Raw genomic sequence first — 25,395 nt, forward strand, 5'->3', positions numbered from 1 at the left:
CCAAGCACGAAAGCCTACCAGCAGCTCTGTCACTACCATCGACTGGAGGCTTCAATAACTTGATTTTCTCATTTGGACATTTTCCGTATTCACTGCGACCGGCCTTAGACCAGGTCCTAGGAAAAGGTTGGCTCCTTTGAAGAAGAACCTGAGGTAGTAACAGTTCCAGCTGTTACCCAGGTTCTTGTTTTAAGTACTGTAGATCTTCCATAATTAAAAAAACAAAAACAACTAACGGGAAATACAAACCAGTCGTCATCAGGTCAGTTTCGACTCCTGGAGCCCTCGTGTGTGTCAGCGTAGAAGTCGGCTTCCTGAGCCTCCAGAGGTTGAGCTGCCGCAAGTAAAGCACCAGCCTTGTCTCCAAGGTGCCCCCAGGGTGTCTCAAACCTGTTCAAGTAGCAGCAAGGTGTGTGAAACCTTTTATTACCCAGGGACTCCCATCATCCTCTTAGAGCAGTGGTTCTCACCTTCCTTCACCCTTTCATGCAGTTCCTCCTGTTGTGGTGACCCCCCCCCCCCAACTATACAATTATTTTCATTGCTACTTCATCACTGTCATTTTGCTGCTGTTGTGAACTGGGCAACCCCTGTGAAAGGGTTGTTCGACCCCCAAAGGGTTTGCGGCCCGCAGATTGAGAACCAGTGTCTTAGACTAAAGTGTCACTGCGGATCTGGTTAATATTAGCTCCATTGTTTAAACACCCATCCTGTGTGTCCTTGCCTGCCTGCCCTGGTCAGCTTCCTCCCAAATGGACCGCAGAGCATGTCAGAGGAGCAGCATGCGCACGCTTGAGCTGGTCTTACCAACCAGGCTTCTGTCTCTGCCAGGTCAGGACAGCAACCCCCATTGCCTGCACTCACACCCCTCGAGTTACATGTGACAGGCAGGAACATGCATATTTACATGTAAGCACATCAGTCCTTGCAGTCCCGCCATTTTCCCTAGTGATCATTTTCCCTAGAATTGGCCATTGGTGAAAAGGTATATATATATAATTTTGAAAACTCAAATACATATACTCTGAGAGTACTGAAATTAATGTTTAGCTTTGATTTCTAAACACTTAGCCTCTCATGTTGAGACCCCTTCCTATTTAATGAATTGAGCTATTCAAGGATATGACGATCAAACTATTCAGCTCAATGGAATGATTTGTCTTGCCCTCACATTTTTGTGCTTTTAAAAATATATTTTACTTTTCCACCCTTGCCAGAGCTTCTCCGTGCGAGGCTGAGCTTCAGGAGTTAATGGAACAGATCGACATCATGGTCAGCAACAAGAAACTGGACTGGGAAAGGAAGATGCGGGCCTTGGAGACGCGACTGGATCTTCGGGATCAAGAGCTGGCAAATGCACAGACGTGTTTGGATCAGAAAGGTCAAGAGGTACCGAATACGTGTGTTGACAAACCATTCATTCTTCTGACTTTCATAAACAGTGTTTCCACCAAAACGTGTGTCCCGTCGTATATACTTTGTATCGGGCAGCATTTATTTTTTGAAACGTCTGTTAGCAGATCATGTGTTCATGATCTAATTGACAGGCAGAGCCTAAATCCAGAGAAATCTGCTGATGCCAACAGACATCCAGTGTCAGTTGCATCTAGGAAAGTAAACACATTTCGTGACTATGTGAAACAGATGATGTTTGGAGGGACATAAGTAAGTCTCTCTGCTGCTGGAAAAACACAGTAATTGCCACCCGAGCCCTGCCTTTGGAACACGGTGGAGTTGAGCATTTGCCGCTCCTAAATTGCTAGGAAAATCTCTCCTGAAGGAAGAGAAATGTCAAGGAGAAAATAATTTGGTAAAGATGGGGATGTAAACCTGGAACATTCAAAAGGACTCTCTGAGCCGTCTTTGGCCTGCTTACTAGCAATCTGAGCGTCACAGGTCTGTGAAGATTCAAGAAACCCATGTGCTTGGTGTAATGTGGCTTTGTATGTCTCTGAATTTTTCTTTGGGGCTAGTCATAAGAGAAATGTTTGCTAATCATGAGTTAAAACAGCACCATGGAGTTGTTCATCAGCCTCTTACTTGCCTACTATTACTGCTTGTTTTGGGCATCTATTTTCTCCTCATGGTGGAGACACATCATCATATGTCTGCATATGCCAGATATATGCAAATGTATGCGATATATGCAATGTATATATGCAAATATATGCCATGTTTAACAACTTCTGGCAAAGTAGTTATACATTGGACTGCTAACATTAAGGTCAGCAGTTCGAAACCATCAGTCGCTCCTTGGGAGAAAGAAGAGGTTGTCTATTCCCATAGAGTTACAGCCTCTGAAAAGCCCAGGGTAGCTCTACCCTGCCCTATAGGGTTGCTACTATGAGTTGAAATGGACTTGGTGGCAGTGAGCTTGAGGTTTTATTCTTGCACAGCTATCCCTGTAACGAGCCACAGAGGGGTAAGCAGCTGCCTTGCCTACTTCTTAAACACATTCTACAAGTCAAATAAATCCTTTAAAATGACTCAGGCATTTTTAATATGTTCCCCAAACTCACTGCCATGGAGTCCATTCCCACTCACAGGAGCCTATGTAGGCTTCCCGAGGCTGAGAATCTTCAGGGCACCCGACAGCTGTAGCTTCCTTCTCAAAGTGGCCGATGGGTTTGAATGGCCAAAGTGGAAGCCAGCAACCCAGCACCTAACCCACAGTGCCACCAAGAAACTCTAACAGGGATTCTCCCATTGGAGGCTGCTGATGTTAGGTGCTACTGAGTAGGTTTTAACTAGTAGCGACCCCCTGTGTCAAAGTAGGTTTCATTAAGTTGGCATCTGTAAAGCTGGCCTTCCAACCACTTCCTCCCAGTCCCTTCGTGGCCAGCAAAATGGAAACAGGCCTGAGTTGTAAAGACACAGGCGATCAAAAATAATGAGGCGCTGATACCAAGGGCTCAAGTAGAAAGAACATGTTTTGAAAATGATGATGGCAACATATGTATAAATGTGCTTGACACAATGGATGGATGGATTGTGATAAGACCTGTAGGTGCCTCCAATAAAATGATTGAAAAACTAAACAAAAAATCATATCATTGTGTGTTTACCTTCCCGATACAATTGCGGAAGACAAATGGGTGCATAAGCAATGTGGCGAAGAAAGCTGATAATACCCGGCTATCAAAAAATATAGCGTCTGGGGTCTTAAAGGCTTGAAGATAAACAAGCGGCCATGTAGCTCAGAAGCAACCAAGCCTGCATGGAAGAAGCACACCAGCCTGTCTGTGCGATCACGAGGTGTTGAAGGGATCATCAGAACAAAAAAATCATATCATTGTGAGTTAAGGGGGAGTGAAGAATAGAGACCCAAAACCCATTTGTAGGTCACTGGACATCCCCTTATGGAAGGGCTTCAGGGAAGAGATGAGCCAGTCAGGGTGCAGTGTAGCAATGATGAAAAATACAACTTTCCTCTAGTTCCTAAATGCTTCCTCTCCCCCTCCTCCACTATCATGATCTCCATTCTACCTTGCAAGTCTGGCTAGACCAGAAGATGTACACTGGTACAGATAGGCACTAGAAACACAGGGAATCCAGGGTGGATGATCCCTTCAGGACCAGTGGTGAGAGTGGCAATGCCAGGAGGGTGGAGGGTGGGATGGAAAAGGGGAACTGATTGCAGGGATCTATATATAACCTCCTCCCTAGGGGACAGACAACAGAAAAGTGGGTGAAGGGAGATGACGGACAGGGCAAGATATGACAAAATAATAATCTATAAATTATCAAGGGTTCATGAGGGAGTGGGGAGCTGGGAGCGATGGGAGGAAATGAGGAGCTGATGCCAGGGGCTTAAGTGGAGAGCAAATGTTTTGAGAATGATGAAGGCAACAAATGTACAAATGTGCTTTATGCACATTTTTGATGTATGTTTGGATTGTGATAAGAGTTGTATGAGCCCCCAATAAAGTGATTTAAAACAAAACAAAACACGGGTGATCTGGGACAATAAATGGAACGGGGGAAATCACAGATCCTCGCAGTTGGGCCTATAGATAACACCATGATCAATGGCGAAAGGACAGCAGTTGCCATGGGTTTCATTTAACTTGGACCCACAGTCTGCGCTCGTGGATGCAGCAGTCGCGAAGTCAAACGCTGCGCTGTGTTGAGCAGCTGCGCCCGCAGCGAGCTCTGTCAAGCGGTGAAGAGCAACGATGTCACTGCAAAGACAAGGTGCACCTGGTCTAAGCCGTTTTCTCTTCAGTTGCCCCATGTGCATGTGAAAGGTGAACCGTGAAGAAGAAGACTCGAGGAGAGCGGATGCCCTTAAATTATGGCATCAACAATGGTTAGAATGACTCACGTAGCCTTTAAATTATGGTGCTGGCAAAGAGTATTGAAAGTGCTGTGGACTGCCGGAAGAACAAACAAATCCGTCACGGAGGAAGCATAGCCAGAGTGCTTGGTCTCACGTCCTTTTTGGACGTCCCTGGAGAAGGACATCATCTTTGGTGAAGGAGAGGCTCCATGAAAGAAGAGATCCTCAACAAGATGGAGCGGCACCGTGGGGGCACCGGGAGCTCAAACTCAGCAATCATTGTGAGGATGCTGCAGGACTGGGCAGTGTTTCATGCTATTGCACACAGGAGAAGGAGCCGACTTAATGGTCCCTAGAAGCACAACAACCCTGCTAGCAAGGTAATGCCCCTCTTAGAAAACAAGGGCAGCATGCAAGTCGTACAGCGACCAGATCTCCTGGTGTACGTAATCTGAGCGGCGTTGCCTGACTCCACGATGGTGGCCAACCACGTTGCTTTGGCTGTATGTTGCACCCCACAGTCCTGACAATGACCCAGTCTCCCACATGATTAGACTCTTATGAGGGTTCACTGAACCTCTTCCCTCTCTCCCATTCCAGGGCTTTGACCCATGAGGTTGTTTCCCATGTGTTAGTCTGGGTTGGCTAGAGAAACAAATTTCACAGACAATCATGTGTATAAGAAAGAGCTCTGCATAAAGAGTAATTATATATTAAGAAAACATCCCAACCCACTCCACATCAAGTTCATAAATCTGATATTAAGCCATATGTCTGATACCAGTCTATAAATTCCTCTTCAGACTCACCCAACACATGCAATAATGCTGAAGGCAGGAAGATCACAGGCCAGTGGGTAGAAAGTCTTGTGGATCCAGTGGCGATAGAAGCATCTCAGCACTGGCATGGCTTTCCACATGGCCCCTCCAGCTCCAGGGCTCTGGCTCCATCAGCGTAGCTCCATGTGGCTTGTCAAAAGGGATGTCTTGCAGAGAGAATTTGTGTCCTACTTCCCAGGAGGAAGACAGGAACTCCCAGACTGCTCAGGAGTAGGCCCTGACCATACAGAGACCTCATTGGCTAGGATCTGATTGATAGGGTAGACTCTACCCCTTCCCTAAAGTTGACAGTAGATTGTGTAACTGCCACATCAAACCAGGTGTTATACCACTTCCCTGACATTTTAAAAATTCAGGTCTATTCCAATGTCAGTTCTAATTGTTTCTGAGCTCCGTTTTAGAAGAGCAGACCCACAGGGTGTTTATCCCACAGATAGTTGAGAGGGTTCAAACTTCCAACCTTTTTGTTACCAGCCAGCTGTTTAACCTGGAATCCTTCCCAATAAAGCTCAATGGGACACCGTGGAAAATAACTAAAACATGTCAGTGGTCCAATGGTGACAGCACATAAGCTGTCTCAAGAGACAACGCAAAGCAAAATGTAACCATTAGTTTTAAATGCTGCGGCAGCGGGGTCTTTTGTTAAATGACAGTGGAATAGCTAGTGTAGACAATGTTTGGTTTTTATGCAATTCTGTTTTAATAAACTTAAATCCCTTAAGTTTAATAGCATGTTTTCTTCATTCTTAAGCTACAGAACCAATATTTATTCTTGTTGGTGCAGCAGTTTAATTTGGATTGCACTCCTCATTTGCAGCATTTTTTAATTTTATCAGGCAAAATTTAGAGTCAGCAAAATAAAGCTTTATTCTTAATGCAGGTGGGGTTACTCCGACAGAAGCTGGACAGTCTGGAAAAATGTAACTTAGCAATGACACAGAATTACGAAGGACAACTTCAAACACTAAAAGCTCAAGTAAGGAAAGTTCTTACAATTTAATATTAGAAATACCGATGTGTGCTACTGACCTATAAAAATCATGTTAATTTGATTGAAATGATAGTTTTTAAGGCAAGCAAACATTTTGGTCATCTGAGTTACAGATTACATCTCTTGGTCTTCCCTTCATAGTTTCATGTAGAATGGCGTTCTCTTTGACTGGATTATCAACTCTATATCCTTTCTCTGTCCCCTTAATTGTTAGCACAATGCTAGATTAATGACTTTCTCTGTTCTCAAGAGACCCATAGATAATTAAATGATCATTGCTTTATGTGAACAAAATATAAAAACAAAACAAAATTATCCTCCGGGGTCATCACTCCCTACTAAGGATGAGAGAATAAAGGTGGTGTTCATTGCCTTGATGTTTGTAGCTCTAGTCCATACTGAGACTGTGATTCTGCATATGTGGTTAGAGGAATATTCGCTTCTTCCCGACTTAACCCCGTGCCTCCCACTGGGCTGGCGAGCCAAAGCCTCTCCCTCGCCAGTGTACTTAGAGCAATAATCAGCTAAGCGTGCCACACCCTTGTGCAATGTCGCAAAGGGATCCATGGGAGATATGGTCTACTACTGGATTGCATGGAATGTCATTATTTGGGTCACTGAGAGTCTCGATTCACAGCGACACTGTGAAATTCTGCCTGCTTACTCCGTGCCGCCCCCTCCCACCCCCCCCTCCAGTGCCACGCACAATTGTTGCTATCTATTGTACATCTATTGTACCAATCCATCTAATTGAAGGGCTTCCTCTTTTCACTGTCTGCCTGCTTTACCAAGCATAATGTCCTTCACCAGGGATTAGTACCTCGTGATAACATGTCCAAAGTACAGGAGAACCAAGTCTCCCATCCTCGCTTCTAAGGAACGTTCTGGTTGTACCTCGTGCAAGACAGATCTGTTTGCTCTTCTGCGGCGTAGCCAGTATTCTTCTCTGACGCCATAAGTAAAGTGTACTCATTGTGCAGTTTGCTTTCTAGGAAAAAATGGCGTTTGTAGCAGGTTTTCCTAATAGAGCATTTGATTTCTCGACTGCTGCTTGCATGAGTGTTGACGGTGGAGCCAAGTAAAATGACAGTCTTCAATCTTTTCTTTGCTTGTCCTGATGTCATTGGTTCAGTTGTGAGGATGCTTGTTTTCTTTATGTTGAGATGTCCTTTATCTTCATCAGTAGTTGTTTCAAGTCCTCTCCACTTTAGTGTAGACCAACTAGCTTCTTGGATTATTTGCTCAGCATACAGACAGAATAAGCACGGTGGAAGAATACAACCTAATATACACCTTTACTGGTTTTTTAAAAATATTATTTTATTTTATTGGGGGCTCTTACAGCTCTTAACACAATCCATACATATATCCATTTTGTCAAATGCATCTTTATATATGTTGTCATCATCTTTTTCAAAACATTTTCTACTTCAGCCCCTGGCATCAGCAACTCCTTTCCCCCCTCCCTCTCCCACCCTCCATCTCTCTTCTATGTACCCCCTAACAATCTATAAATTATTCTTCTTGAAAGCTGATGGTGCCCAGCTTCTGAGATCATGAGGTGTTGATGGGATCAGATATCAGACATCAAGGACCCCAAATAAAACAAACAAAAAACATATCAGTGGGAATGAGGGGGAGGGAAGAGAGGAGAACAAACCAAAGCCCATCAGTAGTAATTGGACACCCCGCTGTCAGAACGGCCACAAGGAAGAGAAGAGCCAGTTAGGGTGCAGTATAGCATTGATGAAACACACAAACTTCCTCTGGTTCTTTAATACTCCCCTCCTGTTCCCCCCGCCTCCAAACCATGACCCCAATTCTATCTTACCAATGGTACAGATAAGAGATTGAAACACAGGGAATCCAGAACAGATAAACTCCTTAGGTCCAATAAGGGGAGCAGTGATACTAGGAGGGTAAGCAGGGGGAACCTATCACAATGATCGATGTGTAGCCCCATTCCAAGGGGATGGACAGCAGAAGTGTGGATGAAATGGGAAAGCAGTCGGGGTAAAATATGGGGAAAAAAGGATAATTTTTTAAGTCATTTTCTTGGGGGCTCATACAACTGTTATCACAATCCATACATACATCCATTGTGTCAAGCACATTTGTACATTTGTTGCCATTATCATTCTCAAAACATTTTATTTCTACTTGAGCCCTTGGTATCAGCTCCTCATTTTCCCCTCTCTTCCCCACCTTCCCTCCCTCAAGAACTCTTGATAATTTATAAATTATTTTTTCATGTCTTACATTGTCCGATGTTTCCCTTCACCCACTTTCCTGTTGTCTGTCCCCCAGGGAAGGGGTTATATGTAGATCATTGTGATCGTTCCCCCTTTCTCCTCCACCTTACCCTTACATTTCTGGTATTGCTACTCTCATTATTGGTCTTGAGTGGTTTATCTGTCCTGGATTCCCTGTGTTTATAGCTCTGATGTGTACCAGAGTACATCCTCTGGTCTAGCCAGATTTGTAAGGTAGAACTGGGATCATGATAGTGGGGGGTGGGAGGGAGGAAGCATTCAAGAACTACATACAAAAGTATGTTTCATCGGTGTTGTACTGCATCCTGACTGGCTCATCTCCTCCCCCAAGACCCTTCTGTAAGGAGATGTCCAGTTGCCTACAGATGGGCTATGGGTCTCCACTCCGCACTCCCACTCATTCACAATGATATGATTTTTTTATTCTTTGATGCCTGATACCCGATCCCTTTAACACCTCGTGATCACACAGGCTGGTGTGCTTCTTCCATGTGGGCTTTGTCACTTCTGAGCTAGATGGCTGCTTGTTTATCTTCAAGCCTTTAAGACTCCAGACACTATATCTTTTGATAGACAGACACCATCAGTTTTCTTTACCATGTTTCCTTATGCGCCCATTTTGCCTTCAGCGATTGTGCAGGGAAGGCGAACATCACAGATTGCCATGTTAGTAGAGCAAATTGTTCTTGCATTGAGGGAGTACTTGAGTGGAGGCCCAATGTCCATCTGCTACCGTAACACTTTAAAATAAATTTATGTACATAGTTATATTCCCCTGTCATCGTATGTAAATATGTTTACATATATACTTGCCTCTCCAACTGTCCTGTGCATCTCAGTTATTTCCTCTATTTGCTTTTACTTTCCTCCCATCCCACTACCATGTTCGACCTTCATTCGGGTTTTGGCAATTTCTCTCAGCTACATTGCCCTTGATTGAGCTCCCCCAAGCATCCTATGCCCTCCTCACCATCAATTTTAGATCACTTATTCTTCCCTTGTCCCTGGGTTTGTTGTTATCCCCATTCCCCCCACCCCCCATCTCTCCCTCTCCTGTGTCCCCCTGGAATCACTGGTCCCATTGTTCTCTCCTCTGGACTGTTCATCCAGCCTATGTTATCCCGATAGACATGCATAGACAATAATACACACAAAAACAAAGCAGAGCAAAACATAATCAAAAAGAAGACAAAAAAGAAATCAACAACTAATACAAGAAAACAAAAAATAAAGAGAAAAAGAAAAACTAACAGCAAAAACTTAAAAGCCCTCAATCCGTTCCAGGTCTGTCTGTTTACCTTTATGAGTGTTTTCCAGTTGAGTTCACTGAGGTGCCACACCCTGACCCCAAAGTCCACCTTTTGCATTCTCTCTCTCTCTCTCTCTTTCTCTCCCTTCATATTATTTGGCCACCATATGTGTCCCTGGGTTGGCGTTAGTCTGGTACTTTAGAGAAACAAATCCACAGAAACTCATGTATAAGAGAGAGTTTTATAGAAAGGTTAAGTGTGCATCAAGAAAACATCCCAGCCCAGTGCAGCACAAGCCCACAAGTCCAACATTAATCCATTAACCCATATGGCAGACACCAATCCACAAAGCCCTCCTCCATCTCACAAAGCACACACTATGATGCCCACTGCAGGAGGAAAGCCGAATCAGTGAACGTGTAAGCATCTCAGCGCTGGCAGGGGTCTCCACACAGCTGCTCTAGCATCAAGGGCTGCATCAGGGTAGGTCCATGCAGCTTCTCCTCGGGGCTGTCTTGCAGGAAGTGACCCTTGCCAGCTGAAGCAGGAAACTGTCTAAGGCAGCTGCACCCTGGTCCCACCATCACAAAGCAAGAGACCCGAGAACCAGAAAGGTGAGGCTCACTGAGCCATTTATCTCCCCGCCCTTCAATTAACCTCACATGTGTTGATTGGCCAGGTTGGCACAATAAATTTTACCTATCTCAGTTGGGTTTGGCACTTGCCATAGTACCTGTATGTATTTACTAGTTTTTTCCCCTATGTCCCTTTTCGCATTTTTCTTTTTTGGCTACCCTCAGTGGACTCATGTTGTACTTGTCTTTTATATAAAACATGAGCTTTATAGAAAACTCTTATACATGAGTTTCTGTGAATTTGTTTCTCTAGAGTACCCAGACTAACACACCAACCCAGGGATACACATGACAGCCAAATAATAAGGAGAGAGGGGAAAAAAACTTGGCTTACTTCGCTTAGCATAATTTCCTCCAGTTCTTCCCATGGGGAGTTGTGTTTCATGCATTCATCACTGCTTTTTAGGGATGTGTAGTACTCCATTGTATGTATGTACCACAGCTTTTTAATCCATTGATGAAAATTTGTGTTGTTTCCAATTCCTTGCAATTGTGAACATCGCCACAATGAACACTGGAGAACAGATGTCTGGCCATGGTTTGTTTCTTTTTTCTGGGTATATAACCAGTAAGGGATTTCTGGGTTATATGGTAGCTCAATTTCCATCTGTTTTAGTTATTGTCAAATCAAATTCCATAATGGGTGTACATACCTACAGGTCCACCAGCAATGGAAAAGAGTTCCTATCTCACCACAGTCCCTCCAACACTTGTTACCTTCTATTTTTTTTTAATTGGACTAGCTTTGAGGGTATTAGGTAGTTGTTTTAATTTGCATTTTTATTATGGCTAGGGATCTGGAACATTTTCTCATATGTTTATTGGCCATTTGGATTTCTGCCCTTGAGAAACTTCTACTCAGGTCCTTTGCCCACCTCAGTGGGCCATTGGTTTTTTTCTTGTTGTAAGTTAGCAGAGTGTTAGAGATTCTAGTAATAAGGGCTTTGTCTGATGTGTCGTTGCTAAAGAGGTTTTCCTTATCTGTAGTCTTTCTTAATTACTCTCTTAGCAAATTCTTTTGATATACACAACGTTTTATCTTCAGTACATCACACTTGTCAATTTGTGCCTCCTCTGTGTTTATGTCCGTCCCTATTTCAGATAGCCTATGTAGTGCCTAATTCAAATTTCTCAGGTTTGTCTCAATTCCCTCGTTGATGGTCCTAATAGTTTGGGGTTTTACCTTCAGGTCTGTGATCCGCCTTGAGTTTATCCTTGTGCATGGAGTGAGGTAAGGGTCTTACTTCATTTTTCTGCAGGTAGATATCCATTTTTCCAGCACCACTTATTGAAGAGGGCATTGGCTTCCCATTTGATATTTTTTGGGCCCTTACCAAAGATCAGTTGTCTGTATGTTGATGATTTTATTTCTGGGCTTTCAATTCTTTTCCATTGGTCTGAGTATCTGTAATTATACCAGTACTACACTTTTTTGACCACTGTGGCTGTATAATATGTACTAAAGTCAGGTAAACCAACCCCTCCAACTCTTTCCCTCATGAGGAGTTCTCTGATAATTCTGGGTTTCTTCCCTCTTTGTATGAAGTTAGTAATCCGTTTTTCTAATTCTTTGAAGAAAGATGATGGTATTCATATCAGGATAGCATTGATCTTATATAGTGTCTTGGGTAGAACTGACATCTTTATGATATTGAGTCTTCTAATCCATGAGTATGGGCTATCCTTCCATTTGTTGAGGTCACTCTTGGTTTCTTTTAAGTGTTCTGTAGTTTTCCTCGTACAGATCTTTTGGTTTTGTAGTAAGGCATAGCCCTAGATATTTTTATTTGTGCTTGGCTATTGTGAAGGGTACTACCTTTTTGATCCGCTGTTCTTGGTCTTGTCCAATGTATAAAGCACTCCAATAGACTGTCTGTTGATCTTGTATCTTGCTGCTCTGCCATATTTATTATTTCTAGCACTCCTCTTGTGGAGTTTTTTTGGATTTTGCATATATAAAATCATGTTATCTGCAAACAACGAGAGTTTCACTTCTTCCTTCCCCAAATGAATACCTTTGATGTCTTTTTTTTTTTTGGGGGGGGGGGGTTTATACTGTTAGCTAGGACCTCCAGTGTAATGTTAAATAGGAGTGGGGCCAGGGGCATCCTTATCTGGTCCCCTTTTGCAGAGGGATTGTTTTCCTCTTTTCTCCATTGACTACCACCTTGGCTGTTGTTTTTTCATATATAGCTTGTATTGTATTGAGGAATTTCCATTCCTATCTTCTTGAGTATGTAAAACAGGAATTGGTGTTGGACGTTGTCAAATGCTTTTTCCACATCTATCAATATTATCATGCTGTTCTTAATAAGTTTTCACTTCAATGTGGCAAATAATACTAATGGTCTTTCATATGTTGAACCATCCCTGCACCCCTGCTATGAATCCCACTTGGTCATGGTGAATTATTTGTTTCATATACTTTTGTATGCAGTTGGACAGTATTTTGTTAAGGATTTTGCATCGATGTTTATGAGGGATATTGGTCTGTAGATCTCAGTTCTTTAGGCATCAGTTATAATAGCTTCCTAGAAAGAGTTTGGGAGTTTGCCATCTTTTTCAATGTTCTGGAAGAGTTTGTGTAGGATTAGTGTCAGCTCTTCCCTCAATCCTTGGTAGAATTATCCTATGAAACCATCTTGTCCAGGGATTTGTTTTTTGTTGGTAATCCCTTGATAAGCTTGTCTATTTCTTCTATTGATATGAGTCTGTTGAGATTCTTTACATCCATCAGGGATAGTCTAGGGAGGGATTGTTTTTCCAATAATTTGTCCATGTCTTCCAAGTTGTTGGATTCATTGGAGTACAGTCCTTCATAGTACTGTGCAATTATCCTTTTGATTTCATTAGGATCCGTTGTAATGTCCTCTCTTTTCATCCCTCATCCTTGCTATTGAGATTTGTTCCTTCCTTTCTTTGGTTAGGTTTGCCATGGTCTGTCGATTCTGTTTATCCTTTTGAAGAACCACCTTTTAGCAGCATTAATTTTTTTCCATAATTTTCTTATTTTCCCTCTTCTGAATCTCAGCCCAGATTTTTATTATTTATTTTGTTTTGCTACTAGTAGGGTTGTCCTGTTGACTCTGCTCTAGTTGCTGTAAATTTTTTGCCAGCATAGGATTCATAAGCCTCTCTTCCTTTTCCATATATGCATGTATTGTTATAAAACTTCCTCTGATAACTGTCTTTGCTGTGTCCCATAAGTTTTGGTATGTCATGTTCTCATTCTTATTGGTTTCTAGAAATTTCCTAATTTCATCTCTTTTCTGTGCTCGTATACACTCCTTTTGCAATACAGAGTTATTCATCCTACAATTGTTTGCCCTTGTTTTCTTCATCTTCCTTTTGGTGATATCCAGTCTTATGGCACAGTGGTCAGAGAGAGGGCTGTATGATATCAATGTGTTTAAATTTATGCAGGTTCAAGTTATGCCCCAGCATGTGTTTTATCTTCAAATATGTGCCATGTGAGCATAAAAAGAATGTGAATAATTTTGTATTTGTGTGGCGAACTCTGTAAATATCCATAAGGTCATATCATCTAATTGTGCTGTTTAGTCCTGTAGCTTCCTTGTTGACTTTCTTTCCCTGTGATCTTTCTCAGAGAATGGTGTATTGAAGTCAGTGTACAATTGTTGAGACTGTGATTTCTTTTTCCATCTTTTGGAGCGTTTGGTTGACGTATTCTGTTGGTCGCTTGTTCAGCGAGTATGTGTTTAAGATGCTTAGTTGTTCTTGGTCTATTGTTCCCTTGAGCATTATATAGTGTCCCTCCTTATCTCTTTTTATGGTTTTCATTTTGAGATCAATTGTATCTGAGATTAGGACTGCAACCTGAGCTTTTTCTGAATTCCTATTTTCTTGGTATGTTTTTCTCCAGCCTTTGATTCCCAGTCTATTTTTGTCTGTAGTCTTGAGATGTGTCTCCTGTAGGCAACAGATCGAGGGGTTGTGTTTCCTAACCCAGTCTGTTAGCCTTTGTCTCTTAAGGCCTGAGTTCATTCCACTGATATTCAGGGTTATTACATCTATCTGTGGACTCTGTGATATCATTCTGTCCCTCTTGTGTTGGGTGTTTTCCTACCTCCATTTTTTTCTATGGGTTGTGCATGTGTTTGTGTGTGGTTCATTCTTGCCTTCTTTCCATCATTTAGCTAATGTTATCTTTGGGACTGTTTTCCCTTTGATGGCCTATGAGTGGTATTTTTCTGTGTGGCAGTCTCTTATTTGTGCTTGGTGGGTGTTGTTCTTCTGCCCATACGGGGACGGCAAGAATCTTTTGTAGTGCAGGGTTTCTTTTAACATATTCTTTGAGTTCTTCCTTGTCTGGGAAGACTCTCACTTCTCCATCAACCCTGATAGATAATTTGGCTGGATAGAGTATTCTTGGGTTTGTGTTATTTTCCTTCAAATTTTAGAATATGTTGCTACCCTCTCCTTTCTTCTTTATAGTGTCTGCTGATAGATCTGTGCATATTCTTATCTGCTTGCATTTATATGTGACTTCTTTTTTTCCTTAGCTGCTTTCATGATTTTCTCCTTTTCCTCAAAGTTGGATAGTTTAACAGCTATATGTTTTGCTGACTCTTTCTTGGAATTCAGTATAGCTGGTGTTCTTTTGGTCTCCTGGATGGTTGCCTGGGTTTTATTCATTAACCTAGGGAAGTTTTCATCCAAGAATTCCACCACTATTTTTGACACTGATTTCTTTGTGTTTTCCTCCTGTAATCAAAATATTCTGATGTTGTTCCTCCTCATAGCTTCAGACATAGCTCTGAGGTTTTCTTCAGCTTCTCTGATGGACTTGTTCAACTTTTTTTCATATTTATTAATTTCTGCTTGGCAGTCCTCTAGGTCACTGGTGTGATTTTCTGCTTCCATTCAGTGGATAAAGTCTGTGAATTTACTATTCATTTTTGTTATCTCACCCCTTAGCTCTTGTATTTCCCTTTGGTGCATGGCCCTTATCTCCTCTATCATTTCATCCTTTTTCTGTAAAGCTCCCCTCATATCCTGTATGACTCCAGGCAGCATTCTGAAGATTTCTTTCTGTGGGAGATCAATGTCTGGTTTTCTGTGACAGCTGATAATTCCAGGTCATCCTCTGACATTGGATTTTGATTCTGTTTTCTTGTTGAAGATGTGGCAGCAGCTTGCTGCTTTTTTGTCTCCCAGAGTAACAGAGCCCAGGACTCTCTCTTAGGGAGGTTGATGTTGGTGTGTCTGTAGGCTGCCGATAGCCAAGTGCCTTAAGGGGTGTGTTTCATCTCTGTCCTGCTGGGGTTTCCCTCTCACCTTGGCCTATGCTTTGTGATCAGCCACCCTTGGGTCTACTTAGGGGCTGTTTGTAGCTGCTTATGCTGCGGTCTGACAGAAAGTGTTGGCCTGGGTGTAGGAGCATGGCATTCGTGGATGGGGTGGGCATTGGGTGGTCTGTTCTTGGCTAGGGCACTTCCGATAGGAAGGTGGATGGGAAGGAGGGCCCTACTACTTCTGTTCACATGCAGATCCACTGCTCGTAGCACAGAGGGCAGGGGGCATTGCAGGGAGAAGGTAAAATGCAATGGGAGAGCCCCACAGGCTTGGGTCTCTAAACAGTAGCTGTACAAGCTTCTGCCAGACTTGTGCCAGACACCTGGCAGGCCCGGAGAGTCACAGAGGGATGGTAACCTCTGGGCAGGTGAGAAGAGCTGGCTGGAGGGTCTGTGAGGAGTACTGAGGCAAGGCACAAGCCTCTTTAGATGCCTGGCTGACCTTTGGGGCTGAGGGGCATGTGCCTGGAACATCACAAAAGAGGCAGCTGGTGGTCCTGAGACCTCATGAGCCTCACGATGGTGTTGAAGCCAGCTTCTGGTTCAGCGAAGTGCTCTTGGCTGTCTCGGGGATTGACCGACCCCAAATCTCCCCTCTCACCGATCTCCATGGAGCTCCTTGTGTGAGCTACCTACCTGGTCACCATCTTTCCCCTCCCACCTTTCCTGATTTTATACCATGCAGTTTCTCCTTATTTTGTTCATCTGCATCTTAGTCTATATACAGGTTCTGCATGAGCACAATTAAGTGTCATAGACTCTCATTGTTCACAATGTTAACCATAATTTTTTATGATCCACACAAGTAAAATATAGATGCATAGTCAATAAAATACAGGTGAACATTTACATAGTACTCTCTGCTTTCAGCTAAGATTCATCTGACATCAGCAATGACATTCCTCATTCTACATCCTCTTCTGAATCTGGGCCAAGGTTCTGGCAGGTTCCTATTGATGTACTGCTGTGACTATTTGTGAATGATCTTCAGCAAAATGTTACATCCATATTATATTAATGATACTATTCAATAATCTCCATATTCCATTGGATCACCTTTCCTTGGAATAAGCCAAACTATGGATCTCTTTCCTTTGATTGGTCAAGTTACTATCTTTCACATTTCTTGGCAAAGATGAGTAATGTATACACTTGAGTATAAGTCAACATGCATATCAGCCGAGGTACCTAAAAACTGCATTAAAAATGTGCTGAAAAACTTGGCTTCTGCACGAGTATATACAGCAAGTGATTCCAGCATTGCATCTATTTAAACATTTCAATATCTTCCCACTCCTGGAGACTTGTTTTCCTTCAGTGCCTTCGTTCATCATTTCTTCTGTTAACATTAACTGCGTTACATTCAAGAACAAGTTTCAGAACCTCTTCTGACATCAATTTAGGTCTTTTCCTTTTTGCCATCTTTAAATGACCTCTTGCTTTTTTCTTGATTACTTCTATCTAGAGTCATACTGTTCTAATTTCAATTTCCAGGCATGAGGAGGTATTTTGCAGCTGTCTCTTTACCTTAACTTGTACTCCATTAGCAAATGAAGATCCCAAAAGCTCCACTCCATTGGGCTTTACCTGACCCACCACGGTTGACCCCACTCCAAGAAATCAACTTCTCAGTCACAATTCTAGCACCGTCAGACCCGAGAGGCCTATCCTCCGGCACCATGTGTGACAATGTTCTGTTCCATTCATTAGATCTTCAGGGTCTGACAATATTTTAAAGCTCTGCGTACAGTTTTCAGTAGTTCCTTCCTATAAAATGGGAAGCATCATTCAATATTTTGTTTTCCCAATAGAACCTTTCAGTATTACAACTTGAGGCTTAAATGTTTTCTTGGGTTCTTTCAGTTTAAGATATGCTGAGTGTCTTTTGCATTTTCTAAGTCTAGGGATTTGAAAATTTCCTTATAATATTTTTCTTTGTCTTCTCAAGTTGCTCCTTGAAATTTTCTATTCAGCTCGCTGACTTCATCGTTTCTTCCATTTGCTTTAACCACTCTACCATAAAGAGCAAGTTTCAGAGTTTCCCCAGACCCAGTCTGACACTTTTTTCCTTGCTGTCTTTTTAATGACCTTTTGCTTTCTTCCTAAATGATGTTTTTGATGTCATCTTACAGATCACCAGGTGTTCTGTCATGAGTGTTTAATGCATCAAATCTGTTCTTGAGTTGTTCTCAAAATTCAGGTGGAATAGACTCCAGGTCATATTTCAGCTCACATGGACTTGTGTTAGTTTTCTTAAGTTTTAACCTGAACTTACATATGAGCAATTGGTGGTCTGCTCCACAGTCCTTCCTTGGCCTCGTTTTAACTGATGATACTGAACTTCTCCATCGTCTTTGCCCCAGATGTGTTCAACTTGATTTTTACGCATTCCATGTTGAGATGTTGTTGGAAAAAGTTATTTGTGATTTTAAAAATTTGGTGGTCTTGCAAAGTTGTATAATGCCATCTCCAGCTCCATTTCTGTCACCAAGTCCCCATTCTCCAACTACTGTTTCTTCCTCTTTGTCTCCAACTTTTTCATTCCAATTGCCAATAATTACCAATGCATGTTGATTGCATGTTTGATCAATTTCAGACTGCAGACCTTAGTAGAATTCTTTAGTTTCTGCATCACTAGCTTTGGTGGTTGGTGCATAAGTTTGAATAATATTTGTTTTGTTTGGATTTTCTTGTATGAGGACAGACTTTATCCTATCACAGACAGCATTGTACTTTGAGATCTTGAAATGTCCTTTTATGATGAGTGTGACACTATTCTTCTTGATTGTGTCATTCCCATAGTAGTAAATCATATGATATTCTGACCTCAACTGGCCAATACCAGTCCATTTGAGCTCACTAAGGCATAGCATTTCTATCTTTTTGTGGTCTATTTTTGACAGCTTCCAATTTTCTTAGATTCATACATTGTACATTCCAAGTTCAATTATTATTGTTTGCAGCTCTTCTCATTTTCATTCATGCACCATCAGTAGATGAAGGTCCCAAATGCTTTTACTCTATCAGCAACAATATGGTCAACTCTACTTTGAGAAGGCAGCTCTTCCTCAGTCATTTTTTGAGTGCTTTCCACCTGAGAGGCTCATCTTCTGGCACCATCTCTCACAATGCTCTGCTTCTATTCATTGTGTCTTCAGTGATTGACGATGTTTCAATGTTCCCCATAGATTTTCAGTGGCTAATGCCCCTGAAGCAGACAGCCTATTTCTTCTTCATCGTCTGTCCTTAGTCTGCAAGCTCTGCTGAAACTTGTTCACTTTGGGCAACCCTGCTGGCATTTGAAATGCCAGTGACATAGCCTTCAGCATCAAAGCAAAACACAAACCACCACAGTATGACAAACTGACAGACAAATGATGGAATAATACGTTGTTAGTCTTGTAAAATTCTATCATGGTGTCTTTAGCATTGTTTGTATCACTGGGGCCATATTTTTCGACTTTTGTCCTCAACTCTTACATTCAAATCACTAGTAATTATCATTGCTTTGGGGTCTCATGTTTGATTAATCAAGCCTGCAGATGTTGATGACAATCTTCAGTTTCTTTGTTTTTGCCCCTGCATTTAAATAACAGTCTACTAACTGGCCTTCTTTGTGTCTGTGTGACTAGTATCCCATCACTGACAGTGTTGTACTTGAGGACAGGTTTTGAAATGTTCTCTTTGAACTCTGTATGTGAAGCCATGTCGCTTCAATTTGTCATTCCATGTAAATAGACTGTATGATTATCCTATTCAAAGAGATCAGTACCAGGCTATTTCAGCTCACTAATTCTATCCTTCCAAAATGCATGTCCATTAAAAATCTCACAATGCAAACTTCTTTGGAAATAAGGTCTTTAAAGATGTAATTAGTTATGATGAGATTGAATCAATGTGAGCCCTAAATCCAGTGACCGGTACCCTTAGCAGAATGCCACCTGAAGATGCACACAGGAGAGGAACCTATGAAAATGGGGACAAACATTGGAGTGACGTTTCTGCAGTCAGGAGTCCCCAAGGACTCTGACAACCACTTAAACCAAGGAGGGAGGCATGTTTTAGATTTTCTGTCTGAACCCAACCCAGGGAAGAAACCAAACCTGTTAATACTTTAATTTCAGACTACTGACTTCCAGAACTGTGAAAGAATAAATTTTTGTTTTTAAAAATTTTTAAGTCCTCCTCACTGTTACAGCAACTCTAAGAAATGTAATCCAGTTATGAAATTTTACTTTGCAACCAACTTTTTTTGAATGTAAGAATTCATGGCAATTTAGTTAAAGGAATCAATATAGTTAATGCCCTTCCTTAAATATATATATTTTAGGGAGGAGATTCTTGTCCACTTAGTAATCTGAAATATATGATATCATAGGTAAGGTATAACAACACAAGCTTACCAAGTACTGAGACATTTTGCCTCCAATTCAAGTGACCACCAATAGATGGCACATTGGCTTCTGAAACCTTTATATGGTTTTTGTTAGCCAAAAATTGCAAGCATTTAACACTGAAGTTAGGCATCCTTGTTTTTTCTACAAAGATAGCTCTTCACTAAAATGACAAATATTTAATCACTGTGATTTTTCAGTATATGAATAAAGAGATCACATCTTGACTAATCTTAAAAAAAAAAAACGGAAATCTTGGTACACATTAGGAACCATCTAAGTTCAGTAGCTGTTTACCAAATCACTGAGGTTGTTGTTTTGCTTTTGTTTATTTTTTCACTCCTGATGTTACAAAACTTTGGGCTATGTTTACAGATCTTGAGTAGTCATTTAATGTATGGATCTTTGTCATTGGGTACTTTGCAACTCTCTTGTCATACCTCGTTACTACATGATTTTCAGTGCGTACCAAAAATATTTTTACAGCCATTTCACAAATAATTGTTATGTGCAACACTAAATGTCTAAGAAATGCTCTTGCCTCTTCTTCACTACGAGAGATTCACTGTGACAGGCCTTGACAAATCCTGCGTTTAGGAAACTCATTGAGCTGTTTTAATGTATCATTTTACAAACACAGCTGACTATAGAGCCCGCTTTCATTTTCATGCTGAATCCTACGAATACTTCTGTAATAGGTAATCCATGGAATACACTTTGGTCCTACTGCACTATTGTGATGGAATTTCTACCTGCTTCTACTTCAGGTCTCTGCTTCTCTCTTATGTCTTCCTTCTCTGGTGAAAAGGAAAGGAAGGAGAAAGCGAGGCAGAACTGGTGACCCAGGATGCTATCCCGGGGAAAGTGCCCTTCAAGAATGGAGGAAAAGCCCAGCCAAGCAGCCACTAGGAAATCTATGCAAAGACAAACTCTCAAAACACTATAGATAAGTCAACGCGCCTTTCTAAAAACTGTCCATGTAATCCACAGGAAACTAGAACAGTGAAAACAGAAAAACAAAAGGCAGAGAGGACAACCAGAAACAAAGAATAAAATGGCAGACGCTAAGTCCTAACATGCCAATAATCAAATGTACATAGATGAAATATATTAGAATATATATACACCCACTATAAGACAAAGGTGGATAGAGTGGATCAAACATGAGCCAACTACACACTCTCTTCCAAAAACTCCAGGGAAGTCTAGGTATGTTGAAAGTAAAAAGATGCGAATATTAAAATCAAAAGAAAGTAGAAGCAGCGTCAAGATGATTCCTGTGAGTGGAGTTGCTGGGTCATATCATAACTCTGTTTAACTTTTGAGGAACCTATTTTCCCAAGTGGCTGTACCATTTCATATTCACACTGTGTGAGCCATGGCAATGCATGCACTTTCAGTCTCTCCCTCTATCCACCCAGAAACTGTTAGGCAAATGTTCCTAACAAGATTATCCATAACAACAAAAAATAGAAATAATCCAAATGTCCGTCAGCTAATGAATGGAGAAACAAAGTATGATATATGCATCCAGGGCAAGATGACAGAATCATAGGGATGGGAAAGAGATCGGCTGCCAGGGGCCAGGAGGGAAGCAATCAGGTGGTTGGGCGTGACTGCAGGGCTAGCATGAGGAGCGCTCTAGGGATGAAAGAGCTAGCTCTGTATCCCGATGCGCTTGTCATCACGCCAGTCTCTATTGTCGTAGCATTCTGAGTCGTAGCGACCCCAGCACACAGAATAGCTCTGTCCCATAGGGGGTTGGTTCTTAAGCTGCGGTTTTTGTGGGAGCAGATTGACAGGTCTTCTCTCCTGTGGAGTTGCTGGTGGGTGGGTGACACCACCGACCTTTCCGTTAACAGCTGAACAGTAACCATTGAGCCACCAAGGCACATGCACAGATCTAAACATGTGACAAAATGGCATAGAACCAAAACGCATATTGTATTTATGTTAATTCTCTTGTTGTGCTATGGTACCATAGAAACGTACACTGTGTATATGGTGGGAAATGAGTTAAAGGGGACTCGACCTCTATTTAGCAATTTTGCGTCTTCCTCTGGACCTATAACTACTTCAAATTAAAAAGCTTAAAATTTTAAAAATAATTATGTCAAAATTTTTCAAACAGATGTGGATACATTAGGTTGCATTTAATCTATTATCTCATCGGTTCTCAACCTGTGGGTCACGACCCCTTTGGGGGTGGACCAACCCTTTCACAGCAGTCGTCCAATTCATACCAGTAGTGAAATTACAGTTATGAAGTAGCAATGAAAATAATTTTATGATTTGGGGGTCACCAAAACGAGAAACTGTTTAAAGTGTCGCAGCATTAGGAAGGTTGAGAACCACTGTATTATCTGAAGGTAAATGAGAAATGGTGGGGAGTGGGGGGCACAGAAATAGAGAACATGTGATGAAGAGAGTTCTTGGTAAGAGGAGGATTAAATGCATTTTAGAAAAGTTTATTTACACTTTTATTTTCATGTTTTTATATCATTTGTATCTTTTAAATTTCATATTGATTAAAGTATAAGTTGATTATTTTATTGATCAAGTTACTGAAATTAAAATTGCCAACACAAGATGGCACTAAATAAAAGTAAGAAAAAAAATTTTTGGTTGGTTTTCATATTGTGAGCTTTGCTACCTATGGCTGAAAGAAAACAGTTATCAAGTGAATCATTGTTTGACTGTGTAATTAATAAAGCCCCCAATTTACATAAAAGCTGAAGCGTGCTCAGCTTCAATAATTTAGTTTTAATAACTGATTCTGTCTTCACTAATTGGAACATTTAAGCGTTACTGCATTTTCTAATCATGACTACATTTTCAAAGAGGTCCACACACACAAAAAGAGCTATCATAAAATCAAATTAGAAGTAAAGGGTAAGAGTAAAATGTTAACATTATCTGTTATTTACAGTTTTCCAAACTGACAAATAGCTTTGAAAAACTGAGATTACACCAGATGAAACAAAACAAAGTTCGATGGAAAGAATTACTAAACCTGAAAGAAGAAATTCCATTTGAACCAAGCAATTTGAATGAGAAACTAGAGGTGAGGTATATTTTCATAGTTGATTGATTTTTGTTCTTGTTGTTTGGGATTAATTGTCTATAGTGTACACATTGGTCTGTATAGCCGTGGTGACAAACCCCATTACAAGTCAACTTTCTATTGAATATATTCTCTTACTTTGCCTTCCCTTCAGGCACTTAGCGAATTAAAACCTCACTTTGATTTATTCATCTTATATATAACAGCATTTTGTGAGAGCCAAAAAAGCAGTTCAAAGAAATTGCAAATGTTGAGTGAAATTGAAGGATACCCTTGGGGTCAGTTAAAGTGAATATTTAATAAATTTTTTAATGGCTCTTAAACTGTTAGGTACTTACACTTCAATGAAGCCTCCTAACACTTTCAGAACAAAGTTTGAAGTTGCAGGGTTTTTTTCTTTAAAGAGGTAGTGACCCTCCAATGTAGACACCCCATGTCACCCAGAACTGCTAAACAATAAAGCCTGTCTCCGAGAAAGGTCTTCTGTTCCATAGCTGTCCTTCTCCTTAGCTCCTGAACTTTCTACAATTTCCAAGCTTGGGGGAAATAAACCAGCTACTTTTCTTCCCTGTGTTCTTGAGTGCCTCTGTCACAGGTCATGCAAGAGCAGATAGAATCTACAATAAATTTCTATTGTCTAACCTTAGCCACTTCCTCAGTACTGCTCAATTAGTAGTTTTAATTGCCTCTTGGCTTAGTTATCTAGTGTTGCTCTAATAGGAACGCTGCTTTGACAAACAGGACATTTATTCCCTCACACTTTAGTAAGCTGGAAGTTCAAAATTGTTAGAGTGCCAGCTTTAGGGGAAGGCTTTCTCTTTGTTTTCTCTAGAGGGAGAGTACTTGTCTCCATTTAACATCCATGGGCTTGGAGATCTCCATGTGCCTTGACATCTATCTTCCTTGGGTCTAGGAGATACTCAGCACAAAGACCCTGAGTCCAAAGGCTCTTCTTTCTTGCTGGTTGGTAGTCTGGCCCCTCTCATCTCTGCTCACTTGTTTAATCTCTTTTATGTGTCAAAAGAGACTGACTCAAGATACATCCCAATCCTGTAGATTATATCCTTCCTCATTAACCTCACTGCTAAAATTCCAGGCTCATTAACATCTTGCCAGTTAGGATTTACAACACAGCAACCAAACAAACAAACGAAAACCCAAGCCAACTGCCACTGAGTCAATTCTGACTCCCATGAGTCTGCAAATCATTTCAGTAGATGGACTGACTCCTCTTTCTCTTTCAGAGCAACTAGTAGATTTGAACTGCTAACTTTGCAGTCAGCAGACCAAATCATTACCCCCTACACCACCAGAGCTCCTTGAATATCACAAAAGGCAATTCAAAAGACAATTTCATTCATGAGCTCTACTTTTGACAAACTTCTTAGTATTTTCTAACATTTTTCTGATATATCTGTTCTTCATTAACTCGTCTTTACTCTCTTGCTCCAAGTGTGAGAGCATGGCACGTATACTTTTTGGACTATCCACCCAAAGCCAACTTTCAGGAAGTCCTCTAGACTTGGGGCCAATTCATGTAGCTCAATTTCATCACATTCATAAACAAGTCATTGCTGCCCATCAGGCAATTGAGATAACCCACAGAGCCTAGCACTGATTTCCTGGCAGGCTAGAGCCGATGCACGCTGTGTCAGAAGTCCAGCATCATCTCCTCATCAGCACATACAGTGCCTATGGGACCATAAGGAGCCCTGGTGACGTAGTGGTTATGCAGGTGGTTGAGAGCTACAGACCATTATCTTTCCATGAACTAGAATAAATTAAACTCACAGGCTAGGGAAGAGAAGCATTGGGTTTTAGGATTTAAGGAGAATCAAAGCATTTGAGTGGAATGACATGATAAGGGTTGATATAAATTGAATTGTGTCTTCCAAAAATATGTGAACTTGTCTAGGCTATGATTTGCAGTATTACCTAATTATTATCAATTTTGTGATCCGATATGATTATCTTAGGTGTTGTAAGAAGCTGTCTGGGTAGGGAAAAGTGTGAGACACATCTGACATTTCCTGGAACTTCCAGTTGAGTATCTATGGTCTCAAACTAAAACAAACAAATAAAACACCTCATTGCCATCAAGTTGATGGCAACGTACAGCGACCCTAGAGGACAGGGTTAGGACTGCCCCTGTGAGTTTCCAAGAACGTAAGTGTTTATGGGAACAGAGAGTCCCGTCTTTCCCTTGTGGAGTGTCTGGTAGTTTTCACCTGCTGACCAGGGACTCGTCTCTCCTGGCAAGATGTCCAAAATACATGAGACAAAGTCTAGCCATCCTTGCTTCTAGGGGCCCTCTGACTTGTTTGTCCTTCCTTCCTTCTTTCCTTCCTTCCTTCC

General features: G+C 41.4%; 1 protein-coding gene across 1 annotated transcript in view; it reads left to right on the forward strand.

The window, feature by feature from the left end:
• Positions 1 to 895: 895 nt before the first annotated feature.
• The window catches only part of DEUP1 (deuterosome assembly protein 1), a 90,434-nt gene continuing 65,934 nt past the window's right edge, over positions 896 to 25,395 (forward strand). Inside the window, exons 1-4 of the mRNA XM_075547803.1 lie at positions 896 to 909; positions 1,218 to 1,389; positions 5,999 to 6,094; positions 22,906 to 23,040. Coding sequence (XP_075403918.1) covers positions 896 to 909; positions 1,218 to 1,389; positions 5,999 to 6,094; positions 22,906 to 23,040 — 417 coding nt within the window. The remainder of the gene's footprint in view (positions 910 to 1,217; positions 1,390 to 5,998; positions 6,095 to 22,905; positions 23,041 to 25,395) is intronic.

Source organism: Tenrec ecaudatus, chromosome 4 (assembly GCF_050624435.1).
Source record: "Tenrec ecaudatus isolate mTenEca1 chromosome 4, mTenEca1.hap1, whole genome shotgun sequence".
NCBI classification, from domain to species: Eukaryota; Metazoa; Chordata; class Mammalia; order Afrosoricida; family Tenrecidae; genus Tenrec; species Tenrec ecaudatus.